The sequence below is a fragment of the Solanum verrucosum genome, unplaced genomic scaffold (genome assembly GCF_900185275.1).
Source record: "Solanum verrucosum unplaced genomic scaffold, falcon-dt-bn FXZP01000284.1, whole genome shotgun sequence".
Taxonomy (NCBI): Eukaryota; Viridiplantae; Streptophyta; class Magnoliopsida; order Solanales; family Solanaceae; genus Solanum; species Solanum verrucosum.
Window position 1 is genome coordinate 178652 of NW_026019936.1, and position 26707 is coordinate 205358.

The following is a 26707-nucleotide window of genomic DNA, read 5'->3' on the forward strand; positions in this document are numbered from 1 at the left end:
CTGATAGAATTCTAAGAGTGAACCTATTTTATTATATAGCTTTTAAATATTTTAATTTGATAATTATTGTAATTTTTAATGCTTTTTAAGTAATTTGTAAATGATATATGTTGCTTCTTTGTCCCATTTTATATAGTATAAATAAAATTCCCAAAACCAACTCAATTTTTAATATATTTTTTAAAATATTTTAAATTATTAATTATTGCGATTTATAATATTAAAATAAAATTAAATAGAAAATGTACAAAACTTGTATCAGCCTAAAAAATGACCACGATAATTTGAAGCCTACAAAAAGCAATAATGTTGTACGTAATTTTAAATACTTAATATATATTACTCCGTTTGTCTCAATGTATGTAGGATAGATAAAATTTCAAGAGTCAACCAAATGTTGTTAATTGTTAAGATACAATACATTTTACGTAGTTTTCAATAATTTCACATTAAATAATACATATTACTACTTTTGTCTCATTTTATGTGACATTGATAGATTAATTTTAAGAATCAGTCAATTTCTTTTTTGTGTTTTTTAATAAATATTTTAAGTTGTCAATTATCACGATTTATTATATTTTATACATAATTTGTAACAATAGATTAATTTCAAGAATCAATTGAATTTTTTTATATGTTTTTATTTTTGAAATATTTTATGTTGTCAATTATCATGATTTATAGTATTTTTACGATAGATTCACTTCAAGAATCAGTGGAATTTTTTGTATTTTTTTCAAAACATATTTATGTTGTCAATTATCATGATTTATAATATTTATACGCAATTTTTAAATATAAAAAACACAAAAAAAGACAAAAATAAATTAAAATGGACCCAATATATGTTATTTTTGTTGTCTCAATTTACGTGACACAAATAAAATTTGGAGAGTCATCGAAATTTTCATATTTTTTTTAAAAATGTTTTAAGTTATTAATTATTGTGATTAATGGTGTTAAATTGTCCAATAATATAAATTTTAAAGGTACAACCATAAAAGAAGAATGTACAACACTATCTAAGCACATGTAACACTTGTCATGTGCTAAGTAGTAGATATTCCAACTTATTATATATAGTAATAGAAAAATATATATAGAAATGACATATTTATTATTTAACTAAATAATAAATATGTAACTAAAAATCTTGTTAGCTTTTGGTTGAAAGCTAACAAGTTAGTTACAATGATAGTTGCATTGTGGCTTATTATATATAGAATATATCTATATATAATAAGTCACAATGCAAATATATATAAAGTATTTAGTTACATTGTAACTATCTTGTTAGCTTTTAACTAAAAGCTAACAAGATTTTTAGTTACATATTTATTATTTAGTTAAATAATAAATATGTCATTGTATGAGCTATTTATTACTCATTCCTTTTGAATTTGTTAATGTGATTTTGATATGACACATAGTTTACGATAGTAAATTAGATTTTGAGAAAAGATATTATTTACGAAAGTAAATTCGATTTTGAGAAAAAACATTAAGTCATACTTGAAGTTGTCCCAGATTTTCAAAAAGACATCTTAACTTTGCGTGCGTCCTATTACCCCACAAAACATTCAAAATCACAATAAATACATATTTTTACACAATATTTCCACTTTGGACAAAAATATCCTTCGAATGTGCAATTTCTTAAAAACAAAAATTCGGACCCATTATTGATGTATTGAAGGATGCTTTGGTCATTTCCTATGATGAATTCGTTTTGTTTGTTTCTTTTAAATTTATTTTACTATATTAAATAATTGTATAAAATATTATGAATCACGATAATTAATTACTTAAATATTTAAAAGATATAAAAATATATAAAAGATCTTATTGACTCTTCAAATTTTACCGGTGACACATAAATTGGGACAAATGAAATAATATATACTATTTGAAAATTTCTTAGAAAGTACTATAAATTACAGTAATTAACAGCTAAAAATATTTCAAAGACAAAAAAAATTGATTGAATCTCAAAATATCTTTTAGTACTACATAAATTGAGAAAGAAGAAATGACCTCTATTATTTGAAAATGGCGTAAAATATTACAAATCATACAATAAGAATTAACAATTTAAAATTTTAAAAGACTTTAATGCTTTATACTTATTCTATTTCCACTTTGGACAAAAATATCCTTCGAATGTGCAATTTCTTAAAAACAAAAATTCGGACCCATTATTGATGTATTGAAGGATGCTTTTGTCATTTCCTATGATGAATTCGTTTTGTTTGTTTCTTTAAAATTTATTTTACTATATTAAATAATTGTATAAAATATTATGAATCACAATAATTATTTACTTAAATATTCAAAAGATAAAAAAATATGTAAAAGATCTGATTAACTCTTCAAATTTTATCGGTGACACATAAATTGGACAAATGAAATAATATATATTATTTGAAAATTACTTAGAAAGTACAATAATTTACAGTAATTAACAATAGAATATTATAAAGACAAAAAAATTGATTGAATCTCGAAATTTTATTAGTACCACATAAATTGAGAAAGAAGAAATAATCTTTATTATTTCAAAATTTTGCGCAAACGATATTACAAATCATACAACAATAATTAGCAATTTAGAATGTTAAAAGACATAAATTTTTTTTTACAATAGTTAACAATAATTAAAAATTTAAACTATTTTAATTAATATTAAAATTTGATTAACTCTTTAATTTTGTCTTTGTCACATAAATTGAAACAAAAAATGATACATATTGGGCCCGTGCTAGCACAGGCTCCGATGTCAAGTATATATATATATATATATATATATATATAAAGAAAACCTTAGGCCCGTGGCGCCACTACAAATCATAATTCCTTTTTAATTAATTAATTTATTTATAAAATTAGCCTCCCCTTTTCATGAAAAGTTGCAAAATTTATGAAAAGTTGTCACTTTAATGAAGAGTTGCGACTTATATGAAAAATTATTAATTTTATGAAAAGTTGCGACTTTAATGAAGAGTTGAAATTTTTATGAAAAGTTGTGATTTTTATGAAAGTTTGTGACCTTTCCGAGGATTGCAACTTTTCCAAATAGTTGTAACCATTTCGATAAGGCACGATAAATATTTGTTCACACTATCATTTGTTCTCTATAAATAGAGGAATTTCCTCTCATTTTAAAACAACGAAAATTATGAACTTCTTCTTCTTCTTCTTCACAATTAAATATTTGTGTACTTTCCTCCTGTTGAGTGGTTCACTGACACCATTGCTTATGTTACAGATCATGGTATGTATTTTTATAGTCATTAATTTATGCTTATGTTATTAAGGATAAATGATAAGATATAATAATTTTTATTTTTCTTTACGTTATTAATGTTTATTACCATGCAATCTTGTATGTAAGATAATATAGTGTTTTAATTTTAATGACCAATAGATTTTAAATATTATTTTATAATTTCCATGATATTAATTTCCACGCAAAGTACGGATAATTTTACTAGTTACAAATAAAGAGCACTTATTTCTGATAACGGAGGGTATGCCTCCTACCAAATGCGAAAACTAATCACATAGTAAATGCTTAATGAAATGCCTATATTTACGTGTTTTTTTTGAATTATTACGTAATTGTAATCACATAGTAAATGCGTAATTTTCTTCCAACCATATCATAAATCTATGGTATCTGAAATCAGTGCAGACTTATTGTTTGGAGTGTTCTTTACATTTTTTAATTTTGTATATTTTTCAGGATAATTATACCTTTAATCATGTTTATGAATGTAACTCTCATATTGTTAATATCATACTTTGCTATGTGATAGTAATATAACGGATAGTTATTATACTCCCTCTGTTTAATGATATTTGTCTACTATTGACTTTGCATACTTCTTAAGAAATTATAAATAAAAGAATAGTTTTACTATATCACCCTTTGAATATAATAAATGTAATGTTTTGAAAAATATACATAGGGAAATGACTATAGTTAATGATAAGGGCAAATTAGGAACTAAGTGTAAAATTATTCATTGATTTCATAAAGTGGAGTAGTAATATTGTTGGACATCTCAAAATAGTATAGTAGACACTATTGTTGAACAGATGGAGTAATATTTTGTGTTAATTTTACATAAACTAAACAATATACTAAAGAAGGGATATAATACCAAAATTAAGGATGTGTTTGATAAGAATGATTTTATTTTTATTTTTTTCATTTGTTCTAGTCTTGGTGGATAGAGTTATAGATTACCTTATACTTATTGGCGGAAGATGACACATATCTCGTGAAATTAGTTTAGGCGCACAAACAAGAATCATAGCATGCATTTCTAAACAATGACTAGATTATTTAAAGATGAAAATATCCTTTTAGAATAATTAATTCATGTATTATTATTTTTTAATAGCGACAATAAATCGCATCTCGTCATCGCAAAAACAATTTTTGTATTATTAATTCACGCATAACTTACTTTTAATTCAAACAACTATTGGTGTTGTTTGGGAGTTGATCTCCTATTTAAAAACTAATCGAAATTAATAAAGTTTTTAAAACTTTAATCACCTCATAATCAACTTCAAACGTGTGAGTATAAAGTTAGAATTTCAAGTCTCTAATTTAACAAATTTTTGACTTTTTAACTTTACATGTATGTCCATAAAACAAGCGAGGGGTAAAAGTTTAAAATCAACCTATTTCGACAGTAATTGGGTGTAACTAAATGGCTCCCCTACAAATCAAAAGAGATAATAGAATAATCTCAATGCTAATAGGGAGTAAACTAGAATATCATTCTTGCTCAACAAGTGATGAAATTTATTTACAACATCAACACCCTTTGAAATCACACAAGTACGGTTTGAAAAAGATGGTGCGTACGCAGCTTTGCTCCTATCTTGTGAAAGTAGAAAGGTTGTTTCAGAGAAACCTTTAGCTCAAGTAAAGCATGTAAAAACAAATATAGAAATGAAATACAGTAGTAAAGAAGGAGAAGAGATCATCAACAACAACAACAAATAATATGGTAACGGAAACGATTTTTTAAGCTCATTTAGTTCTATAGACCTATAGTTTTAAATAAATACCCCATGAAGAAGGAAGCATTTGCTTTAGCACAAACTGCAAATTTTTGGCAGCCAACATACTATTAAAAACACCCTCCGAACCCTTACGTTTTCAGCAATGCACAGCCGAAAACGAAGAGTTTAAGGCCATTTTCAGGAGGAACATGTCAAGACTCACTAGGAATAACGTTAAAGAAATGATAGACCTCTTCTTCGTCAATGACTCCAACCTCTGTTGAACAAACTGAACAGCATACACGTTTATATGTCTTGCCCATATCAGAACCTGCTTCAGCTTCAGAAGATCCACGCCCTCTCTTACCCCTCTTTCGTTTGCTTCCAAGATGTGCCACCACCTGTTTACTCTTGATCTTGCAATTGACCACAAACATTGCTCGGTACTGTGTAACATTCTTTTCATGCCTGCATTATCAAGATTACATCAATTCTGAATTGCATATATATTATCCCACCCACTAAAAATCTACAAAAAGGAGCAAAGAAAGCTCGCATCAGACATAAAATGCACCAAGGCAGTTTCTTGATTGAACAGCAGATGAATTACATGCAAATAGAGACCCAATGGTCTTAAGATCGAATGGTGACTCAACAGGATTTCAGTTTACAAGTCAATTGATAATAATTGAACTAGGTAATGTCATAATGGTGCGTTAGTTCAATGTATAGTAAGAAATTTTATGAATTATTACTTATCAAACAAGAAGATTTCAGATTAATTCTTGCTTTCACCAAATGCACTGAACCTAGGCTTCTACTATTCCAATCAAGCAAGAATTAACGTCATACCAGTTAAAATATTCTTTTTATTTATAATTATTCTCAATCTAAGTATTGTTGATGGAAATGACGCACTTATCGATACATAACAAGATAATATGAAATTCTCTCCTTGACCATCATTTATCTGGTATCACTAGAAGGCTACTGCAGTCTCCATTTCTGCCGTGTATCCAGTTGATCATTACCCCCTTTTGCTCCTATTTCATCAAAAGAGTTTGTATTGACTCTAAGAGCCTGTTTGGATGGGCTTATAACTTATGGCTTATGCTTATAAAAGTCATACTTTAGAAATCCTAACATATGACTTTTGGCTTATTTTTGTTATTTTGACTTAAAAACAAGTGTTTAAAACTACTTTTTTAATCTTATCTAAATACTACAGAAGTGCTTAAAAGCACCTAAAATAAGCCAATTCAAACAGGCTATTACACTATTACTAGAACTGAAAAATAGTGGCAGACTCAACCTCTTACCTATGCAGCGCACCCTGTTAACCAGAGTGAGCAACATCAAAAATTCCAAAAATCATGTTATAGTACGAACAATATCCAAACATCTGAAATGATACTACAAAATCAAGGTCCAACATACTACACCCATAACTTTATGGAGGAAAAAATATTTTAACAACTCCGAAAAATGCAAATCCTACTTTTAGGATATCTCTTCTCCTCGTTGCTACATAAACTTTCCTAGGAAGCGGATAAACAAAAGTAGAGTTATGAAGATCCGAATATTCTGGCTGATTGTTCCTTCCATATGTTTGACCATTTTCAAAAGGTAATGGTTTGAAAATAAGGACCCAAATCAGTATATATGTTCGAGAATGCAAAAAGATCCAAATTAGTTGCCTTAAAAGGCAGTTCATTTAGTATTGGAATGGAATGGACCTGCATTGAGCAGATGGATATAGAAGATTCATACAGTCTATACAACTCAATTGGAATTGAACATAGTTGACTGATTGATTGGTTGAAGAAGAACTAAAATACCAACAATTCCAGTGGTAAAGTAACAGAAACATGCAATCAACTATCTGGTCGTTTTATATTCAAATCACAGGGATATTCTAGAAACGAAAAAAGGCCATACCTTTGACAATCTAGACAAAGGGTGGTAAAACAAGCTGGACAATTAAGGATGGCATCAGAGCTACGACCACCCCTTTTCTTTTGGACCCAGACTTCATCTTTGTCATCAAGTTCTGGATCATAAAATTTTGGCTTGACGGAGTAATCTATCTCATCATCATCAGAAACTAACAAAACAACAAATTTAATATAAATTAGAGAATAACTCCTTATTACACTAAATAATGCAACAAGAATGTTTCATCCGAAGGAAAACTTACATATCTCAACAGTCCAGAGGATTTGTCTTTTCGATTTAACAGCATAAGCAACAAATTATCCTCTATAGAAAATATTAGAGGGAAAAAGGGATCTTAGGGAGTCCATACTCCATAGCACTAATTGGTAAAAGTTCACATCGAATATTCAGGGTTGGTAGGTGATCTGATCTGAATCTGAATTTCTAGCACATGACTACTAACATGAATGGCCATTTAAAACCAAGTGGTGTAGCTCATTTTATCAAAAAAATTCATGGACTTGGTAGTGTCATAATATCATGTTTTCAACCTGCACCATGTACCTCGCCTATTCTGTTGAATGTCTCAATCATAACCAGATTTGTGCAACCTATTCACCAGATAACTAAGGAAGAAAAAACCATTGAGAGCTATGTCTTATGAAGATCTTCACTTTCCTCTCCATTCCGACGTGGGATTCACCTAAAGTGTCATGTGCACCTCATATTCAGAGCTTGCCAGCCTAGAAGCCTGTCAATCCTACTTCACCCGCCCTCATCACAGTTCGTACGGCATTTTAGCTTCTCTAACATAAAATATACAACTAGTTAGGACTGTGCATAGGATCTTTTCATACAACTAGTTAGCAGCCTTAGTTTTAGCCTCTTTCCTGTAATTCCTTCTCTACTCTATTTTCTGTTAAATTTTCAGTGAGCTCCAATTTCAGATTGTATCAGTAAGGTCAATTTTACATAAACAAATTAGAATATCAATCCATCAATCAACTACGCCTCACTCAACTCAAACTAGTTGGAGTTGACATACGACTAATGTATACGAGAACAGAAATTAGCTTGAGGAGCATTAAAGACACTATAGATATTTCGATTTCGCCCATACGGTGAATGAACATAATTAGGCGAATCCCCAAAATTTCTACAAGCTCTACCAGTTACAAACATAATCGTTACCTGTTTGCTGAGAGTGAGATGGCGATTCTTCTCCTTCTTCTTCTTTATGCGTTTCGTCGTCTTTATTGTTCATCGCTCTTTTGGTCTCGCGATGCCGGAGGAAATTGTGCCGGCGCCGGTGACTGTGAGTTGTTCTAGTACAAAATTTGTTTTGGGATTTTTTTTCTTAGGGAAAATTGTATATAATAGCAAATTATTAATTCAAATTAAATGTTATAAATATACTTTGATTTAATTGTATCCTATAGCAAATTATTGCTATTTTCGCCACTCTCTCTGGTGGAATCTCACTCGCCAATCTCGCCTCTCTCGCTTATACAAGCAGAAACGAATTGTATAAATTGCGATTTTGTTTGTATAAAACAAGAGAAAATTGTATATACACATGCAAATACATATATTTTCATCATATACACTTATAATTATACAATACAAATATTTCCCTGCCAAATTTTTCTTTGCCTTTCTCTCTTTCTCGTTTTGTACATACACAGATTATACAATAGATCTTTTGTATACAACTGTTTTCTTTTGTATATGTATAGCGAATTATACAATTGTCTTCTTTGTATATGTATAACGAATTATACAACTGTTTTTTTTGTATATGTATAGCGAATTATACATATATATGTTTGCTATGAAGCACAATTATGCAAACTTTGCTATAACATACAAATATGAATTTTGTGTTTGCTATATGTGAAAGTTACTCTTTTTTTATAGCTAAAATGGTCCACTAAGTTTGAGATTGATCATTTGTGTCCTCTTTTATGCATTTGTGTCATCTGTTCATTTTTAATTGTCATTGTATTTTTTGAAAGTCAATTTGATTAATTTTTAAAGTGAAATTAGATTTCATTAATTCAATATTTTAAACAAAAAATTAGATATTTAAAAACTATACGAAAAATACTTATAATTTGCAATTTTTTGCATATCAATATGATGAAAAAATACATTGTAAAATGTTAGTCAAAGTTCTTATCGTTTAACTCTAAAAAAAGAAATCATGACAATTAAAAGTGGACGAAAAAATTATATTATTTTAATGATATAATATTTAAATAGATTGTATCGTTTTCTATCATTGAAAAATAAAAAATATTTCATATATTCAATTTTATTCATTTTATTTTTAATTTTCTGATTTTTGTTTTCTTTCTTCATTTTTAAAATATAACAAATTACTTTTTTCACCAATCACAGTATTCAAAATATGCAGATAAATTGTACTTTATTTTATTTTTATATAAATATAATTTTGTACATTAGTGTTCAAGTCATTTTTCTTAACATATAATTTGCACAACAATAATTTAACTAAAGAAATTTGCATTTTTTATGATAATAAGGCAAAATGATATAATAGACCTTTGTACTTTGTACCAGTTTGTATTATGGATCCTTCTACTTAATATTTTATCGATTGAACCCTTACACTTAGTAAACCACAATATATCAAATTCCTCCGACCATTGACCATGCTGGTAAGAGAGTGAGACCACATGCCTGGTAAGGCAAGTGAACATCATATTTAAATTTTAAAAATATTTAAATTACAAGAGAATAAAATATTAAACTTAAAAAAAAAAATCCTTCTTCTTCACCCAATCACCTACTTTTTCAGCCATCCCCATTTTTGCCCAGCTCTTTTTTTTTTTCTTTCTTTCATCTTCTTTAGGTGGTCTAGTACACCAGAGGCTGCGAGGAGCATGCTGGTACGCCGGAAGCAGCGAGGAGTTTCCTGATCTTCTGGTACGCCGGAGAGGATGGAGAACATAGGGGTCCCTGGTGGTTCGCAGGAGTCGTCGATGGTACGGAGAAAGGAAGACAATGGAGAGGGAAACGAGGTGGGTGAAGGGTAAGGAGCTGGTGGCAACGGCTTATGGTTTTGGATTTGTGGAGGTTGGCGAAGGAAAAGGTAAGAAAAATAGTGAGGGTGTGCGACGAAGATGGAGACAGATGAGGGAGAGAGTACGTGTTTGTGGTCTCGCCGGCAAGAGGAGTGGTGGCAGTGGTGACTTACTCCAGTGGTTGGGCTATTTAACAGTGATAATGATGATGTGGGGAGACCCAAAATTTTAATTTAAAAGAATAAATTCAAATTTTATTTTGTAAAAATTGCATCAAAACTATATTATAAAAAAAAATGGTGTGGCAAATTTTATCTGACATGGAGTATGACATCAGCGTGATTGAGAGTCATGATGAGTTAAAACGGTTCAACAAGTTGAGTTTAAATGAGTTTAGGAGTTGAGATGACAAATGAGTAAGTAAAAGGATTCACAATACAAACTGGTACAAATACAAAGGTCGACTATACACCCTTTTACCTCATAATAAATGTAAAAATAAAATAAAATAGATTAATTAAAATTACAAAAATTGTTAAGAATTATAGTGGAATGGTAAATACTTCTTTTTTTTTAACTACACTGGTTTAAACAATGAATATAGAATCATTTTTACTAGAAAGCGATTTGCCCTTTAAAAGTGAGATTTTCCAAATGCGAATTTAGATTATTATGCTCCAAAATAAATATTGAATACTGAATGAAAATTATAAGTTTTTTTTTGCAAAAATGAATAAATAAATTTATCCCAAAAAAAGAAGAAGTAATACTCACATAAAATGGTACATAGGAGATTTTGAGGAGCCACGTTTGCACATTTTCTGGCCATCCAAATCTAAGCTGGGTTTTAGCCAATAGAGTTTCGACACGTTTGCATCTTCATAGAATTCTATTATTTTCTTTTTAAAAAGCATTTATCATTTGTAATTAAGTTGTTATATTGTTTTATCTATAATTATCTCGCTATATTTATATACTTTATATACTTTATACTATATGATATATGAAATGATAAATTGAAGAATATTTTTCTAAAAGTTTTGAATGGATTATTATACTTTTTACTTGAACACCAATGATGGGAAAAAAATATTATCTCATTATATTGAATTTAAATTTTAAATTAAAGATAAAGTAACTCATTTATCAAATACTTCAACATATTAGGTCCCCTTCTCAATCCCGCTAATGATCCTAATTGTTGATAACTTTATTGACTTCCTCCATGAATTTAGCAGATATTTTATTACGCTTTCTTAAGGTAAATGTCACGATTTTTTCATTGATGATGAGAAGGAGATTTGAATTTTACAATCTAAAATAACTAGAACGATGTATCTAAAGGATAAGAATAATAACATACTGAATATTATCTCATAAGTGAAGTTTGAAAAAGGTAACAAATTTCATCCTAGTGCTCAAAAATAATCTTTCAAAAACTCTGTAAGTTCTCCATTATGCATGTGGATTATCTCTATATTATAGAGTACACAGATAACTTTGATAATAGATAACAATTTCTAATCACATAACTTTACAATAATTCTACAAAGCTTCCACATAATTTCCTATAGATTATAGTGTTTAACATTGATTCGACTAATGACTGTTCATGATTCCATAATTAAACTAATTCCATACCTATTCTCATAAAAAGATAAATAAATAATTTTCGACACACCTTAATGTATACTACATGGCGGAATATCATTGGAGACTATGTTATACATTATTTGGCATGCAGCAACATGGAATTAATATTAAAACAAAGCTCGACTACCTATTGACATTTTAACCTTATTTGCGATCTTCACAAATCACACCCTCTTATCTAAGGTTGTGTCCTTAGTAATCTGAGGATACATCATGTTCTATCTAATCACCTCTTGTTGATATTTCTTTCGGCCTATCTCTATCTCTCCTCGATCCCAATATATCCAACCTCTCACACCTCCATATGAAAAGATAGAGAAGTTATTTCCGAACACAACTTAAAATATACTACATGACGGGGTATCATTAGACTATGTTATACATTCTTAGTATACAACCAGGGTTGGACCCACATAGAGTCCGTCGGGTGCTCGAGCACCCATTAACCTCGTCTCGAAATATATATGTAGAAATTATGAAGTATTTGTATAAAATTAACATAAAACATCAAATAAACAAATGATTTGACTAGTCCATTGACTCTTGGATGGGTGTTTGAGGCTCTTTTAGTGTTGTTGAGCCCGAGTTTGAATCTCATTGTTAACATGTCTTTTTTATATGAGCTCTCACAGCCTTATCCGCCACTTTCAGAACAACACCAAATTATGCTCGACTACCTACTAACATTTTAACCTTATTTGTGACCTCAACATCCTTTTATCTAAGGTCATGTCCTCATCTAAAAATCATATTCTATATAATCACCTCGCCCTCATCTAAAAATACGTCATATTCTATCTAATCACCTCTAAAAATACATCATATTCTATCTAATCACCTCTTGCCTCTCCTTGTTCCCAATATATCTAACCTCTCACACCTGCTCACTAGATACTATGTTATACATTCTTGGGAAAAAAAAAACAAATATACCCCAAACTATGGTAAATGGTATGTTGATATTCTCCGTCATATTTTTGGGACATTGGTGCCCCTGCCGTTAATAAACTAGAGCATATATTTCCTTCACTCTAACGGAAGACTAAATAGGTACACGTGACACAATCTTATCCGTTAATTCGATATTTAATAAATATCGGATCGGTTGATAAAATTATGATACGTGTGTATCCGTTAGTATAAAGGGTGGGGCACCAATGTATCAAAAATATGACGGATGGGGCACCAATATACCAAAAATATGACGGATGGGGCACTAATATTCCAAAAATATGACGGATGGTATTTGCATACCATTTAGGATAGTTCGGTGTTTGTCCTTTTTCCCTGCGTTCTTTGGTGTGCATCAGCATGAAATTTCAGCCTAACATAGTGAAAATGTGTGTGGACCGGAAACACCTTCTTCTTTAGCGATAACTGAAAAAGTTATCTCGAAGCATTCAACAATGGCGACAATGGCTTCCGTCGCTACTTCAACTTCGAGGATTTCATATCCTATGACGCATTCTTTCAATACAACTTGTAATTTCGCTTCTCCTTTTCGTTCTTCATTTTCTTCTTTAGGTTGGAAGAAAGTTAGGTTTTCGATTGGAAATCGAAGGGGAAAGTTAGGGTTTCGAAATTGTTCGACATTGAGGATAAGCTGTGGTGGATTGGCGGAGATTAAGGAAGATGAATTCTCCGACGTCGTTTTGAAGTCCGATCGTCCTGTACTGGTTGAGTTCGTTGCTACTTGGTGTGGACCTTGCCGTTTGATTAGTCCTGCCATGGAATCCGTTGCTGAGGTTCTTCTTCTTCGTTTTTTTCCCTCTTTATGTTGTGTTATTCGAATTATATTCAATTAAATCTTAGATAGGAGGTCGTGGAGGATACAGATCAGAACAGAAAGTTAGTACTTCGTTAATAATTCACTGCTTAATAATCACTATATTTCCATTGAAATTTCTCATTGAAAAATGTTCGGCGAACTGTTCCCTCAGCAGTGAAAAAGGAGAAATGTTTAGTGGCTGAGAATCTGTTTTTCACCATGCATTTTTTTGAGCTGGTTTGGTGGGAATGAAATTGGAAAATCATGTTTTGTGATACAAATTTCCCATATTTCCGCAGATATTTTGATTGAATAGGTAAGAAAAGGAAAAATATTCAGTAGCTGTTCCCAATATTTCAATGAGAATGCGTTTTTCCAGGAATGAACTGATTTGGTGGGAAAACCATGTTTTGTAACACAAATTTTGCATTGATTCGCGTTGGGAAAATGGGGTGGACAAATCATGTTCTTCTTCTTTTCACAATCTTTATGTTGTGTTATTGGAGCTCTATTCAATTAAATCTTCAATTTCCCTTTGTCAATTTGTTTCTTCAATAAGCATGTCTGATGAATGTGTGTTCGGTGTGAAGGAAAATGACTTCTTTTGTTTAAGTTGATGGTCAAAAAAGCACCTAAACTATTACTCTTTCGCTAGTTTTATACCTTCCTAAACTATCACACCTTTTGCATTAAAACACACTTCGATGCTAGTTGGCCAAATATTATTCCCACTCGACAACATGCACGTGTAGATCAACTTAGCGTCAAGGTGTGTTTTAGTACAATAAGAGAGTGATACTTTAGGTAGGTTAATGGAACAATAGATAGTTAAGGTATGAAACTTGTGAAAAAGTAATAGTTTTAAGTGTATTTTTGACCATTAACTCTGTTCTTCTTTTGCTGAAAGATCACTTTTGTTGTTTGCTTAACTTGAATTATTTAAATGTTCTGTTCAAGACCCCTTTTCCCATTTCATGTAGAAGAAATTTGTTCTATGAGAGGTATTTTGTTCATATTGAAATGTTTGAAGAAATTCTTCAATGAGCATGTTAAACTGATAAAGAGTGTTTGGTATGATGGAAAATATTTGTTTTTTATTTTGCTAAAAAAATCATTTCCATGCCTTGAAATGATCTATTCAAGGCCCTTTTTCTCATTTCATATAGAGTTAAAGATTCAATTATTTTTTTCTTGAATGAACATGTTAAACTGATAAAAGGTGTATTTGGTATGAAGGAATTTCTTTTTATTTGTTAAAAAATCATTTCTGATGTTTGCTTAACTTGAGTTATTGAAATGTTCTGTTCAAGGCCTTTTCTCACTTTCATGTAGAGTTAAAGATTCAATTTTTTCTTCAATGAGCACGTTAAACTGCTAAAAGATGTGTTTGGTATGATGGAAGATATCTTCTTCTTTTTGCTCAAAAATCTTTTGTGATGTTTGCTTAACTTGAATTATTGAAATGTTCTCGTCGAGGCTTTTTTTTCCATTTCGTGTAGAGTTAAAGTCCAAAAGCTATTATGTGTCTGGTCCAATGTCCAAAAGCCTCTAGCCAGAGGATACCGTGGATTGATTGACAGCTTTGTAGTTTAAAATAGAACTTCAAGTGACGAAAGATTGAGAAATTTTCATGCAGTAGCTAGTGAATGAGAGCTCTTCTCATTTTAGTATAGCTCTTTTTTATTTCAATTCATCAGCATAATGATACATAGTTATGTCTTCTTGTGTTGAATCTTGAATCATTAAGCGATTTCTGTCTCTGGTCTTTCTTGTTCTTGATGTTTGAAGTAAATGCTTTTCCCTAAAACGTCATTTCCTTTACTTTTACCGTTCAGGAGTACAAAGAAAAGATCACTGTTGTTAAGATAGATCATGACGCGAGTCCCAAGCTCATAGAAGAGTACAAAGTCTATGGATTGCCAACTTTGATTCTCTTCAAAGATGGAAAAGAAGTTCCAGACAGCAAAAGGGAAGGCGCGATAACAAAAGTTAAACTCAAGGAGTATCTTGATGGACTTCTAAAGACAGTTTCTATCGCGTAATATTCAGGGAAAAGTTTATCCGTTCTGGTATCTTCATCAGTCTATGATCGACGAGAGGAATTTTCTTGTCTTGTCGTTGTTGTTTATCCTGTTTTTGCCTATAAATTGATTTGCTTCCTTGATTTAGCCAAGAATAATGAGGATGCATTGTATATTTTAGCTGTATAATGGCGCGAAGCTGTTTGGATTTGTATATTTGAGCTGTCTATAAGATGAAAATAATTGTGTATTTCAGATTTATGTAATATGGTCCGTTCAAAGAGAGGATGATCATATTTATGCATTTCCTTTTATCTGCTAACGTGAAATATTTTGTGCATTAGATTGCCCTTTTATGGTAGAAGCAGTTGACTCTTAACTTCAATTTATACTATTTCCTTGTGGTTTAAGAACAGTTCTGATTTATGTGCTGGGCCAGCACCCTATTAGATGTTAATTGTCACAACCCAAGTCAATGACACGTATTGTTTCCTTTAAACCTAGACTTACATGGATTTGTCTTTCGGGCTACGTCACATCAAGCCTCACGACCCAAGTCCATGACACGTACCTAGACCTGGATGGATTTGTCTTTCGGGCTATGTTACACCAAGACTTAAAAGGGAAAGAGTTTTAAAATAAAGATTATTTTTTTGGCATAATACATAAATGTGTCATTTAACTTAGCCTCGTTTCACATTTGTACCCTCCAACTTTGGGTGTGCATAAGGAGACACTTTAACTTGTATAAGATTGAACAAGTATACATTTGAGTCTTACGTAGCATAATACACATATGACACCACGTAGGATGAAAATTGTCACATAGGATGTCACATATGACATGTGTGTATATTTGTTCATTTTTATATAACTTTAAGTGTCTACTTGTGCACATCGAAAGTCGGAGAGCATAAATGTGATCTAGAGCCAAATTAAATGACATATTTATGTATCATGCTTATTTATTTATTTTTGGACATTAATATATCATTGTAATAGATCTTTTGAACCGAATGTGGTTAATTTTTGAACTTGACTTGAAAGATAAAAATAAATATATTTGATGGAGTGTAATTAATTTAAGATTGAAAGCATGGTATGATTTTCTTTTAGAAAATAACATTCAATTTAGAAATAGAAGGATAAAACTTATTTGAGTTTGAAATGATAATATTTTTGAATTAGGATAAGATAAGGAAAATAATACAACAGATAAGACCATGTAACTAAAGCCCTAATAGCCAAAACCAAAAGAAATTGAATAATGAAAATAAAAAAGAGATAATATAATGTATTTATGCCTTAATTAAATTAAAAGTGAAAATATAGTGAATCTAAAAGGGAGAATTTTCGCTTATAGCCACTCAAAAATAACTTAATTGTGTTCCATAACTATAGTTTGTTAATTATGATTCGTAGCTACATGTTAGAGGGGGAGAGAGGCGAGAGAGACGAATTGTATATGTATATTTGTCGAATTGTATATGTATATTTGTCAAATAATTGTACATATGTAACTGATATACATACATACATATATATATATATTTGTATATCTGGCGAGCGAGATTGAGAGAGGGAGGAGAGATGAGCGAGATTGGGAGAGGGAGAAGAGAGGCGAGCAAGAGAGGGAAAAGAGTGGAGAGACGAACTGTATATGTATAATTGTCAGATAATTGTATACATGTAACTGGTATACATATGTATTTGTATATCTGGCGAATGAGATTGTTAGAGGGAGGAGAGAGGCAAGCGATATTGAGAGAGAGAGCCGAGCGAGAGAGGGCAAAGAGTGGAGAGAGGCTAATTGTAGTTGTATATCTGTCATATAATTGTATATGTATATGTATAATTTGTATTTGTATATGTATAAAAGAGGAGAGGGGAGAGAGATGACGTAATTACAACTAAAATTAAGTTGCGATCCATAATTAATTCAAACTATAATTATGTTAGTTAATTAACTAGTATATGTTTGTTTATCCGCATAATTTTCCCTAAAAATAATACCTAAAGAGTATATAGATTAATTTAAACAATGAAATAACTCCAAGCTATATGATAAGAGTTTTAAAATATAGCAATTTTTTCATAGAGATTTTGTTATATATATATATATAAAATCAAATGCACAAATAAGTTAAATTACAATTTGACATGATTAATATTATTACTTACGTATCACACGGATTTCTTATTTTATTCACCAAACAATAACTAATATTACTCCCATTTTTCATGCATGGTGGAAAGAAATAAGCATCTTCATCTATTTATTTAGTATTATTGATTTCAATTAAAATTTTATTAAATCAATTATCATAAATTAATATCATCCACAAACATTATACATGGATAAAAATTCACTTTTTTCTTCTTCTTACAATTCTCTCCATCCTCATATCTCCTAATAATTTGCCCTATTTTGTGGATAATTCATAATTTTCACCTCTTATAAATACCTTATATTATTTTTAGAAAAATAACAAGCAAATAAAAGAGACAGAGCAGGCAACAAGTTTGCCGTGCTCATGTAGAACAAGGGAAAATAAATATTATCAAAACAAAGAAAAAAAAATCCAAAGGTCTTTCAAGAAGAAAAAAAAAAGATTTTATTGAAATTTATATTTTAAAAAAAGGCCTTTGTTTCTTATATCCCTTGAAAATAATCTTGTGCAATCCACACCACTATCCAATAGAAAACTCACAAAAGAATTTGTATATAAATTATTTTAAATAATTATTTATTATTTTAATTAATTTTTTAAAGAAAAAAGTTAGAGATTTTATTTTCGATAAATTCATAAAAAAAAAAGATGGCAGGAGGATTTGCAGCAAGTGGTGGTGGAGGTGGTGATTATGAAGGAAAAGTTACAGCTTTTGTTATTATGACATGTTTGGTTGCAGCCACTGGTGGTTTACTCTTTGGTTATGACATTGGTATTTCAGGTAATATATTTTTATCCCTTTTTTTGGTTTTTTATCAGTGTTCAGTATACACATAGAAGGTAAGTGGGGAAAAAAATATGTATAATATTTTTTAATGTAAATGTCTTTATTATGGACATTCTTCTAATCCCTCTCTTGTTGTAGTACCTTCGCTTATACATTTTTAGTCGTCCCAAACACACCCTTTATCTATTATGAGAAAGTATGTCAGATCAAGAACAAATAGTAAAACGTCTTTTATAATGGATGTTCTTTGAATCCCATTCTTGTCATACCTTCGCTATACATTTTTGGTCGTACCAAGCACGTCCTCTATTTACTATCTTGAAAGTATGTCAGATCAAGAACAATAGATAGTAAAACATCTTTTATTATCGATGTTCTTTCAATCCCTCTCTTGTTTGTCTATACATTTTTAGTCGTACCAAACATACCCTCTATCTACCTACTACTGTGAAAGTATATCAGATCAAGAACAAACAGTAAAACGTCATGTTCTTTGAATTCCTCTCTTGATGTACCTTCGCCTATACATTTTTAGTTGTACCAAACACATCCTCTCAAGAACAGACTGTAAAACGTCTTTTATGATTGATGTTCTTCGAATCCCTCTCTTGTCATACCTTCGCCTATACATTTTTAGTTGTACCAAACACACCTTCTATCTATTATCGTGAAAGTATGTCAAGAACAAACAGTAAAATGCCTTTTTATAATAGATGTTCTTTCAATCCCTCTCTTGTCATACCTTTGCCTATACATTTTTAGCCATACCAAACACATCCTCTATTTACCATCGTGAAAGTATGTCAGATCAAGAACATATAGTAAAATGGATGTTCTTTGAATCCCTCTCTTGCCATACCTTCGCCTATACATTTTTAGTCGTACCAAACACATCCTCTATCTACTACCATGAAAGTATGTCAGATCAAGAACAGAGAGTAAAACGTCTATTCTTTGAATCCCTCTCTTTTCGTACCTTCGTCTATATATTATTGTTGATTTGATTTTGCTTCAAAAATTGCAGGAGGAGTGACATCTATGGATGAATTCTTACTCAAATTTTTCCCAAATGTGTATCACAAGGAGAAGAACTTGAAAGAAGGAGGAAGCCAATATTGCAAATTCAATGATCATATGTTACAACTCTTCACTTCATCACTCTATTTAGCAGCATTAGTTGCTTCATTTGCAGCTTCAATAACCACTAAAGCATTTGGACGAAAAATCTCTATGCTTATCGGTGGTCTAATTTTCCTAATAGGCGCCGTCCTGAATGGTGCAGCCATGAACTTGGGTGTACTCATTCTGGGGCGCCTATTACTAGGTGTTGGCATTGGTTATGCCAACCAATCTGTCCCCGTTTACCTCTCAGAAATGGCTCCCCCTAAACTTAGAGGAGCGCTCAACGTCTGTTTCCAAATGGCTGTCACACTTGGCATACTGATCGCGAATCTTGTCAATTATGGTACCTCTACCATGAAGAAAAACGGTTGGAGAGTGTCTCTTGTTCTCGCGGCTGTACCTGCTGTTATCATGACAGTAGGAGCTGTTTTCCTACCAGACACGCCTAATTCATTGATCGATAGAGGGCAAAAAGAGAAGGCAAAGACAATGTTGCAAAAGATTCGTGGTACAAGCAATGTAGACAACGAATTTGAGGATCTTATCATAGCAAGCGACATGTCTAAACAAGTCGAAAGTCCATGGGGTAACATTATGAAACCTAGGTATAGACCACAATTGACAGTCGCTGTCCTGGTTCCGTTCTTCCAACAACTCACTGGTATCAACGTCATTATGTTCTACGCGCCTGTCCTGTTTAAAACACTTGGATTTGGTGACGGAGCTGCGTTGATGACAGCTGTCATCACCGGACTTGTCAATGTGTTCGCCACACTTATATCCATATTCACTGTTGATAGATTTGGCAGGAGACCCTTGTTCCTTGTTGGTGGTACACTCATGATTATCTGCCAGGTAACAAAATCCGCCTACATTCTGCTCTTTTTATTTATGATTTTCTTATGGGGTGTACAAAAGGGAAAGTGAACAACTAATATGTGCCTGACACAGTACTACTTATGGGTTTCACATAAATCCAACAACTTTTTCTCAATCCGCTGGATATCCGTAAACATTTATCTGTCAGTCGATTTATGACCCTATAAACTTCAAATACAATTACATTGAAAGCACAATACACTAAGTGTCACTAACTAAGGGCGGATGCAGTACTACTTATCATGAGTTCAGTAAACCCAACAACCTTTGCTCAATCTACTAGATATCTATAAACATTTGTTTTGTCTGTCTGTCGATTTACAACCCTATAAACTTCAAATCCTAAACATGTACAACTACATTGAAAGTAGAGTACACTAAGTAAGGACGGATGGACATGTAAGCCCAAACAACTTTTTCTCAATCCACTAGATATCTGTAAACATTTGTCTGTCAGTCAATAATCACCCTATAAACTTCAAATTCTAAACATGTACAACTACATTGAAAGTAGAGTACACTAAGTAAGGACGGATGGACACGTAAGCCCAAACAACTTTTTCTCAATCCACTAGATATCTATAAACATTTGTCTGTCAGTCAATAACCATCCTATAAACTTCAAATCATGAATATGTGCAACTACTTTGAAAGCACAATACACTAAGTGACTCTAACTGAGGACGGATGGACACGTAAACCCAATTACTTTTGCTCAATCCACTAGATATTTATAAACATTTGTCTGTCGGTCAATAACCACCCTATAAACATCAAATCCTGAATATGTACAGCTACATTGAAAGCACAATACACTAAGTGATGACAGACTTTAGCTCAATCCACTACATATCTATAAACATTTGTCAATCAGTCAGTCGATATACAACCCTATAAACTTCAAATCCTGACTAAACTAAACTAAACTCTGTTTTTTTTCTTATTGTAGATTGCTGTTGGTTCCATCATAGCTAGTGTATTTGGAGTGGATGGTCTAGGAACATTCAGCAAAGGACTTGGAAACATTACAGTTGCCATTATTTGTGTATATGTAGCAGCATTTGCTTGGTCATGGGGACCCTTAGGTTGGCTTGTTCCTAGTGAAGTTTTCCCCATGGAAATTCGATCTGCAGGGCAATCGATCAACGTCTCAGTAAACATGTTCTTCACCTTCATTATCGGACAAATATTCCTTACAATGCTCTGTGAAATGAAATTCGGGCTCTTCTTCTTCTTCGGAGGATTCGTGGTGATCATGACATTTTTCATCTTGTTCTTCCTCCCTGAGACTAAAGGTATTCCTATCGAAGATGTATCGAGGATTTGGAAGAGTCATTGGTTCTGGAAAAAATACATGCCAGCTGACGAAAATACTCATGTTTAGAAATCATGATCATAATATATCGTAATCCCATTGTATTGGGATTAAAATGGATCGATGATCGTAAATATTGCTATTTTTCGAATATTGGTACTATATAGTATGATTCAATTTTTTTGGTAAATTTCCAATGTTAATAAACTACTATCACTTTTTTTGCTTGCCTAATGTCATTGATGTAGTAATATTTTTGGGTTTTTTCCAATGTTATTAATAAGAATCAATTTCATTTTGCAAGTATGATTTACTTTTTCACAAATTGTAATTTTTTTTGTATATTTTTATTGTTTATTCAAATTAATTCGCGAATACATATGTATGATTCAGAAGAATATATGATTGATTCATACATAACGTTGATCAATGAGATATCGGAAAGTCTCAACAAAAACGACAATCAAAAAGAGAAATTGATTTATCTTTCGTATTATATATTTTCTTTATATTCTTACATGCATATTGAATGAATGACATTTATCTATTAATAGATTTAATTTAATAAACATCTTAAATTATAGTTAGGAGCTTACTTTGGACTTCACTCTTTAGGTAAATGTTAACTTTTCTAAATTTAGAAACTCATTATTATCATTATTTTTAATTATATGTTTATATATAAGATTTATATTAATGTAAATTAATTAGAGTGCGAACCTAAAAAGTACTTTTGTAATTTTAATTAAAGGAAGTTATTTAAATTAACAATAGACGAGTGTCAATCATCTAAGTATGCACTTGATAAAATAGAGAAAAAGTATAATAGGGAGGAGTCACATTCACTAATCTCATGTATCATTTTCGATAGCATTTATCTAAATTATATATAAACGTCTTTTGAATAATATTTTTTGCTTACTTATAATATATAAAAAAAATCCCCCAAAAAAAATAATCTTGCGAAAGACATTTTTCTCCCTACCAAATACTTCCCTCGTCTCAAATTACCCATCGTATTTCTATTTACGCATCTCCTAAAAAAATATTACTTTGTTTTTTTCTTGATTATTTCACCTATTAAGATATTATATTTCTTCATTAAATTTACTCTATTGAGAAGTGTGAACGATAATATTACACTGAATATATTATTGTGTTGACATGTTTATAATGTTGAAAAAGAATTACTACGAAGAAAATAGAGGGGGAAAAATATTATCTTGCATTTCTAAAATATCAAATAATTTAAGATAACTATAATTTTATAAAAAAAAATTCCAAATCATGGATGTGGTATAAGGAGTGGTAAATCTTTTCTAGTTTCTACCCCTTTGAATATGATGACCTTTTATGTATTTTATGGTTTTTGGTAAAACATGTGAAACACATGCAACCTTTTTATATCCACTTTAGTTTAAAAAGAGAAAAATAATAATAAATAAACTTTGCATAAAAGTTCATTCAATGCCCTAAAAAAGGAACCATGAGGGGTAGCTCAGCTGGTAAAGGCCTGGGACAAAGTCCTTCAGGTCGCCGGTTCGAGCCCCAGCAGGGCCACTGGAGGCATTACAAATCGGCCGCGTCTCCAGGGCCCCGTGGAACTAACCGTGGTGGACCCGCCTTGAAACAGCGGGACCCGATGGGTACAGCTAGTCGGGTTCGCAAAGCGACGCCCGGAAACCACGGTAAAAAAAAAAAAAAAAAAAAAAAAAAAGCCCTAAAAAAGGAGGATAAAAGTTGAGTACTTACCTACAACAAACATGTCATTTAATACACAACTAGAATGGACCAAACAATTCATCAACAAAATGTGGTTGATAACTTCCTTATAACTCTTGAGGACAATTCATTATCGGAATTGAGTTGGTGCAGTATGTGATATTTCATAAAAAGGTTAAAAATCAATTTTTTCTTAATATTTTTTTATTCGAATTTATCGTATTAAATTTGTATGATGCAATTTATATCTTCTTATAGAATTTGCAAACTATTATAAAAGAACGAAGTTATCTTATATGCATTCGAAGAATAGCGTCTGCGGATTTTTCCGACATTTAAAAAAAATTGTGGGACCTACTAAGACCTAAGTAAATGAATTCAGTGATCAATTTCAAAGTTTCAAGTTTAAACACAAAAAATTCTACACTCTGGATTGAGTTTGGTGGGTCCCACAGAGTGGACCCCCACCCTGACAACCATAACTTAAATTCTCCCTTATCTTCTTTTTTTCTCTCGTTTTTATTTATTTATATATATATTTTAATTTTCACACTCAAATATGGGACATAATATATAAACGTATTATTTAATTTGGCCTTAACTAATATTTCATATATAGTTCAATTTTAAATATGTATTAGTAACACTTAAATTTATATAAAGTTGAACGAGTAGTGACATTCTTCTTATCAATTCACATGAGATATACTCGAAGTGATTTATATTATGAAACGTAAGACACATGTATTTACTTATTAATAAACTTTATACAAATTTAAATGTCTATTTTGTTGCACATCAAAATTGGAAGACGTAGACGTCACTCGAAGCCAAATTAAAATATACGTTTATATATTATGCTTATCGTACGAAAAAATATATCCCCAATTTCTAGTATTTTCTTAATCACCTAGGTTTTTGAGATCAAGATAATTTTACTTTTCGCACCCTATTTATAATTATCTAATATTTATATTTTTTTAATCTTAATTCGAATTTGCATAAAATTAAATAATTCATTTTTAAAAGTAAAATACTTTTTATTAAAGATAATTTAATTTTCAGAGCTTGATATCAAAACTTTCTAACTACAATTAAAGGATAGTTAGCACCCATCTTTGAATGATAATTTCCTCCTTATCTTCCATCTAATCTCATGCTCCTTTCATAAAAGCAAAAAGTAGAGAGGATCAAAAGTGAGATTGTTCTAGGTTGATATAGTGGTCAAGTCAAGATTATTATTATGTTTTATTTAAAATGATTTAATTTTTAAAAAAAATATTATATATAATAATAATAATAATAATAATAATAATTTCGATGAAGAAATTCGAATGAACCCTTATGTTAATATGAATAATAAATGTTCAACAAAGTTAAAATAAAAAATTTAAATAGTTACTATTGAAAAGGCAACTCAAGCTGAAATACTAAACTAATTTATTCATTTTACCAAATTGAAATTGAAGTTGTATTTGGTCATTAAATTTTACGAGTAAAAATTTAAAATCATATTATACTTTTTCTTGTAATCATGAAAAATCGCTCTTTGTAAAAAATTTCGAATTTTTTATACAATCTTATCAAACAATCAAGCTTACCCAAATTAACGATTAACAAAGAATTCCCCGTGATAACACCAACTGATTTTAAGTGTGTTTTTATGGAAGGGAGAAAATTGGTTGGCAAAATAGAAATCAAGTGTTTTTTTTGCAAAATTCAAATTATGGTGCATGATTTAAAATATAGTGTCTGAAGTCACAAATTTAAAATTAGACCCTTTTGATAAATTTAGCATGTAAAATCAAAATTTCAAGTTTATTTAAAATATGATAAACAAACACAAATTTATAAATTAAAATATGAACTCATAATTTAAAATCGCATATCTAGACAATTTGAAGTAGAGTTTTTTCTTAACCATCTTACTAGTTGCTTTCAATGTTTTAAAATGTGAGGGTGTGAAAAACATTATTTTATTTTGTATAAGACAAGATATAAACTCAAAAATACGAGACGTAAGTCTCATGTATTTTTAACCTTTTTAATAAATTTATAAATAGTGTCAATACCCTACCCTAGAACAATCTCTAGAGAAACCTTAAAACTGTCTTTTAAAACACTGATTATTTCTACTTGGCATTTTGATTTACTACATGAATGTTTTAACATGTTTTTTTAAATATAAATTTCAAAAAATTTATTGCACATAATATAAAATCAAAATATATTACACATCTTATTTTTGTTGGTGCTTTGTAGTAAGTAAGTACTTCCTCCGTCCTTATTTAGTTGTTCATATTTCCTTTTTTAGTTGTCCCGATTTAGTTGTACATTTTGACAAATCAAGAAAGGACAACAAATTTTTTCCAATTATACCCTTATTTAAATAAAGTTGTCATAAATAAAGTAAATAAACTTATGGACTTTCCAACATTGATTAATTATCTTGAGTGAATTTATTTTGGAATTGTAAATTGTACTATAATGATAAAATTGTAACTTCACTATGCTAATCATTGTTGTTTTAATCTGTGTGTCATTTCTAAAGTGAACAACTAAATAAAAACAGAGGAAGTATTAAACATGTTTTTATCAAGTGGCGAATATTTTTTCATTGATATTTAGATTTTTCAACGTAAATTTAAATTTATTTTTTAATATGGATACCAATTACCAAACAAAAAACCAACCTGATTACTCCAACTTGCATTTTGTTTTTCTCTATGAATGTTTAACATGTTTTTTTCAAATATAAATTTCAAAAATCTTATCCCTCAAAATAAAATCAACAAGACTACACACTTTATCTTGCTAGTGCTTTATAAAAAGTAAGTACTATTAAACATTGTTTCATCAGACAAATACTCCTTCATTCACATCTAGATTTTTTGAGTTAAAGTTTTGATACAAAATCGCTTTCTTTAGAAATGTTATAAAACTTTTCATTGTAAACTTGAATTTATTCGAGTTTCTTATATCAAACATCGAATGAAAGATCAAAAAATTGAAAAAATTAATCTTGATCCCATCGGAATGACAAATACTCCTTCATTCACATTCAGACTTTTCGAGTTGAAGTTTTGGTATATAATCACTTTCTTTAGAAATGTTTCTAAACTTTTTGTCGTGAATTCAAATTTTTTATATCAAACACCGACTGAAAAATCGAAAAACAGAAAAAATTAAACTTGGTCCCACCCAACCATGTGCCCTCCTCCTGTCTCCACCAGGTCCTGCCTCTCAATCATTTGACCCCCCACCC

The 26707-nt window shown here is 30.5% G+C and overlaps 3 protein-coding genes across 3 annotated transcripts; 2 read left to right on the forward strand and 1 right to left on the reverse strand.

Moving 5' to 3' along the window:
- Positions 1-5003: 5003 nt before the first annotated feature.
- Positions 5004-8272, reverse strand: LOC125837109 (uncharacterized). The gene is made up of 3 exons (XM_049516256.1): positions 8149-8272; positions 6961-7126; positions 5004-5490 (listed from the first exon to the last, which is right to left on the reverse strand). The coding sequence occupies exons 1-3, from the start codon at positions 8219-8221 to the stop codon at positions 5235-5237; spliced, it is 495 nt and encodes a 164-aa protein (XP_049372213.1). The 5' UTR covers positions 8222-8272; the 3' UTR covers positions 5004-5234.
- A 4725-nt stretch (positions 8273-12997) lies between these two features.
- LOC125837720 (thioredoxin X, chloroplastic) lies at positions 12998-15718 on the forward strand. The gene is made up of 2 exons (XM_049516801.1): positions 12998-13402; positions 15261-15718. The coding sequence occupies exons 1-2, from the start codon at positions 13064-13066 to the stop codon at positions 15465-15467; spliced, it is 546 nt and encodes a 181-aa protein (XP_049372758.1). The 5' UTR covers positions 12998-13063; the 3' UTR covers positions 15468-15718.
- Positions 15719-17931: 2213 nt separating this feature from the next.
- LOC125837289 (sugar transport protein 10-like) lies at positions 17932-21809 on the forward strand. Its single transcript, XM_049516454.1, has 3 exons — positions 17932-18398; positions 19429-20381; positions 21355-21809. The coding sequence occupies exons 1-3, from the start codon at positions 18266-18268 to the stop codon at positions 21787-21789; spliced, it is 1521 nt and encodes a 506-aa protein (XP_049372411.1). The 5' UTR covers positions 17932-18265; the 3' UTR covers positions 21790-21809.
- The last annotated feature ends 4898 nt before the right edge of the window (positions 21810-26707 follow it).

What these genes read in the sequence shown, in the direction of transcription:
- LOC125837109 (XM_049516256.1), bottom strand. Translation starts at nt 8,221, where the DNA reads ATGAACAATAAAGACGACGAAACGCATAAAGAAGAAGAAGGAGAAGAA. An exon ending in ATCTCACTCTCAGCAAACAG is followed by an intron (nt 7,127 to 8,148) that starts GTAACGATTATG and finishes TTGTTTTGTTAG; the next exon opens with TTTCTGATGATGATGAGATA. An exon ending in CTTTGTCTAGATTGTCAAAG is followed by an intron (nt 5,491 to 6,960) that starts GTATGGCCTTTT and finishes TTGATAATGCAG; the next exon opens with GCATGAAAAGAATGTTACAC.
- LOC125837720 (XM_049516801.1), top strand. Translation starts at nt 13,064, where the DNA reads ATGGCGACAATGGCTTCCGTCGCTACTTCAACTTCGAGGATTTCATAT. An exon ending in CCATGGAATCCGTTGCTGAG is followed by an intron (nt 13,403 to 15,260) that starts GTTCTTCTTCTT and finishes TTTACCGTTCAG; the next exon opens with GAGTACAAAGAAAAGATCAC.
- LOC125837289 (XM_049516454.1), top strand. Translation starts at nt 18,266, where the DNA reads ATGGCAGGAGGATTTGCAGCAAGTGGTGGTGGAGGTGGTGATTATGAA. An exon ending in TTATGACATTGGTATTTCAG is followed by an intron (nt 18,399 to 19,428) that starts GTAATATATTTT and finishes CAAAAATTGCAG; the next exon opens with GAGGAGTGACATCTATGGAT. An exon ending in CACTCATGATTATCTGCCAG is followed by an intron (nt 20,382 to 21,354) that starts GTAACAAAATCC and finishes TTCTTATTGTAG; the next exon opens with ATTGCTGTTGGTTCCATCAT.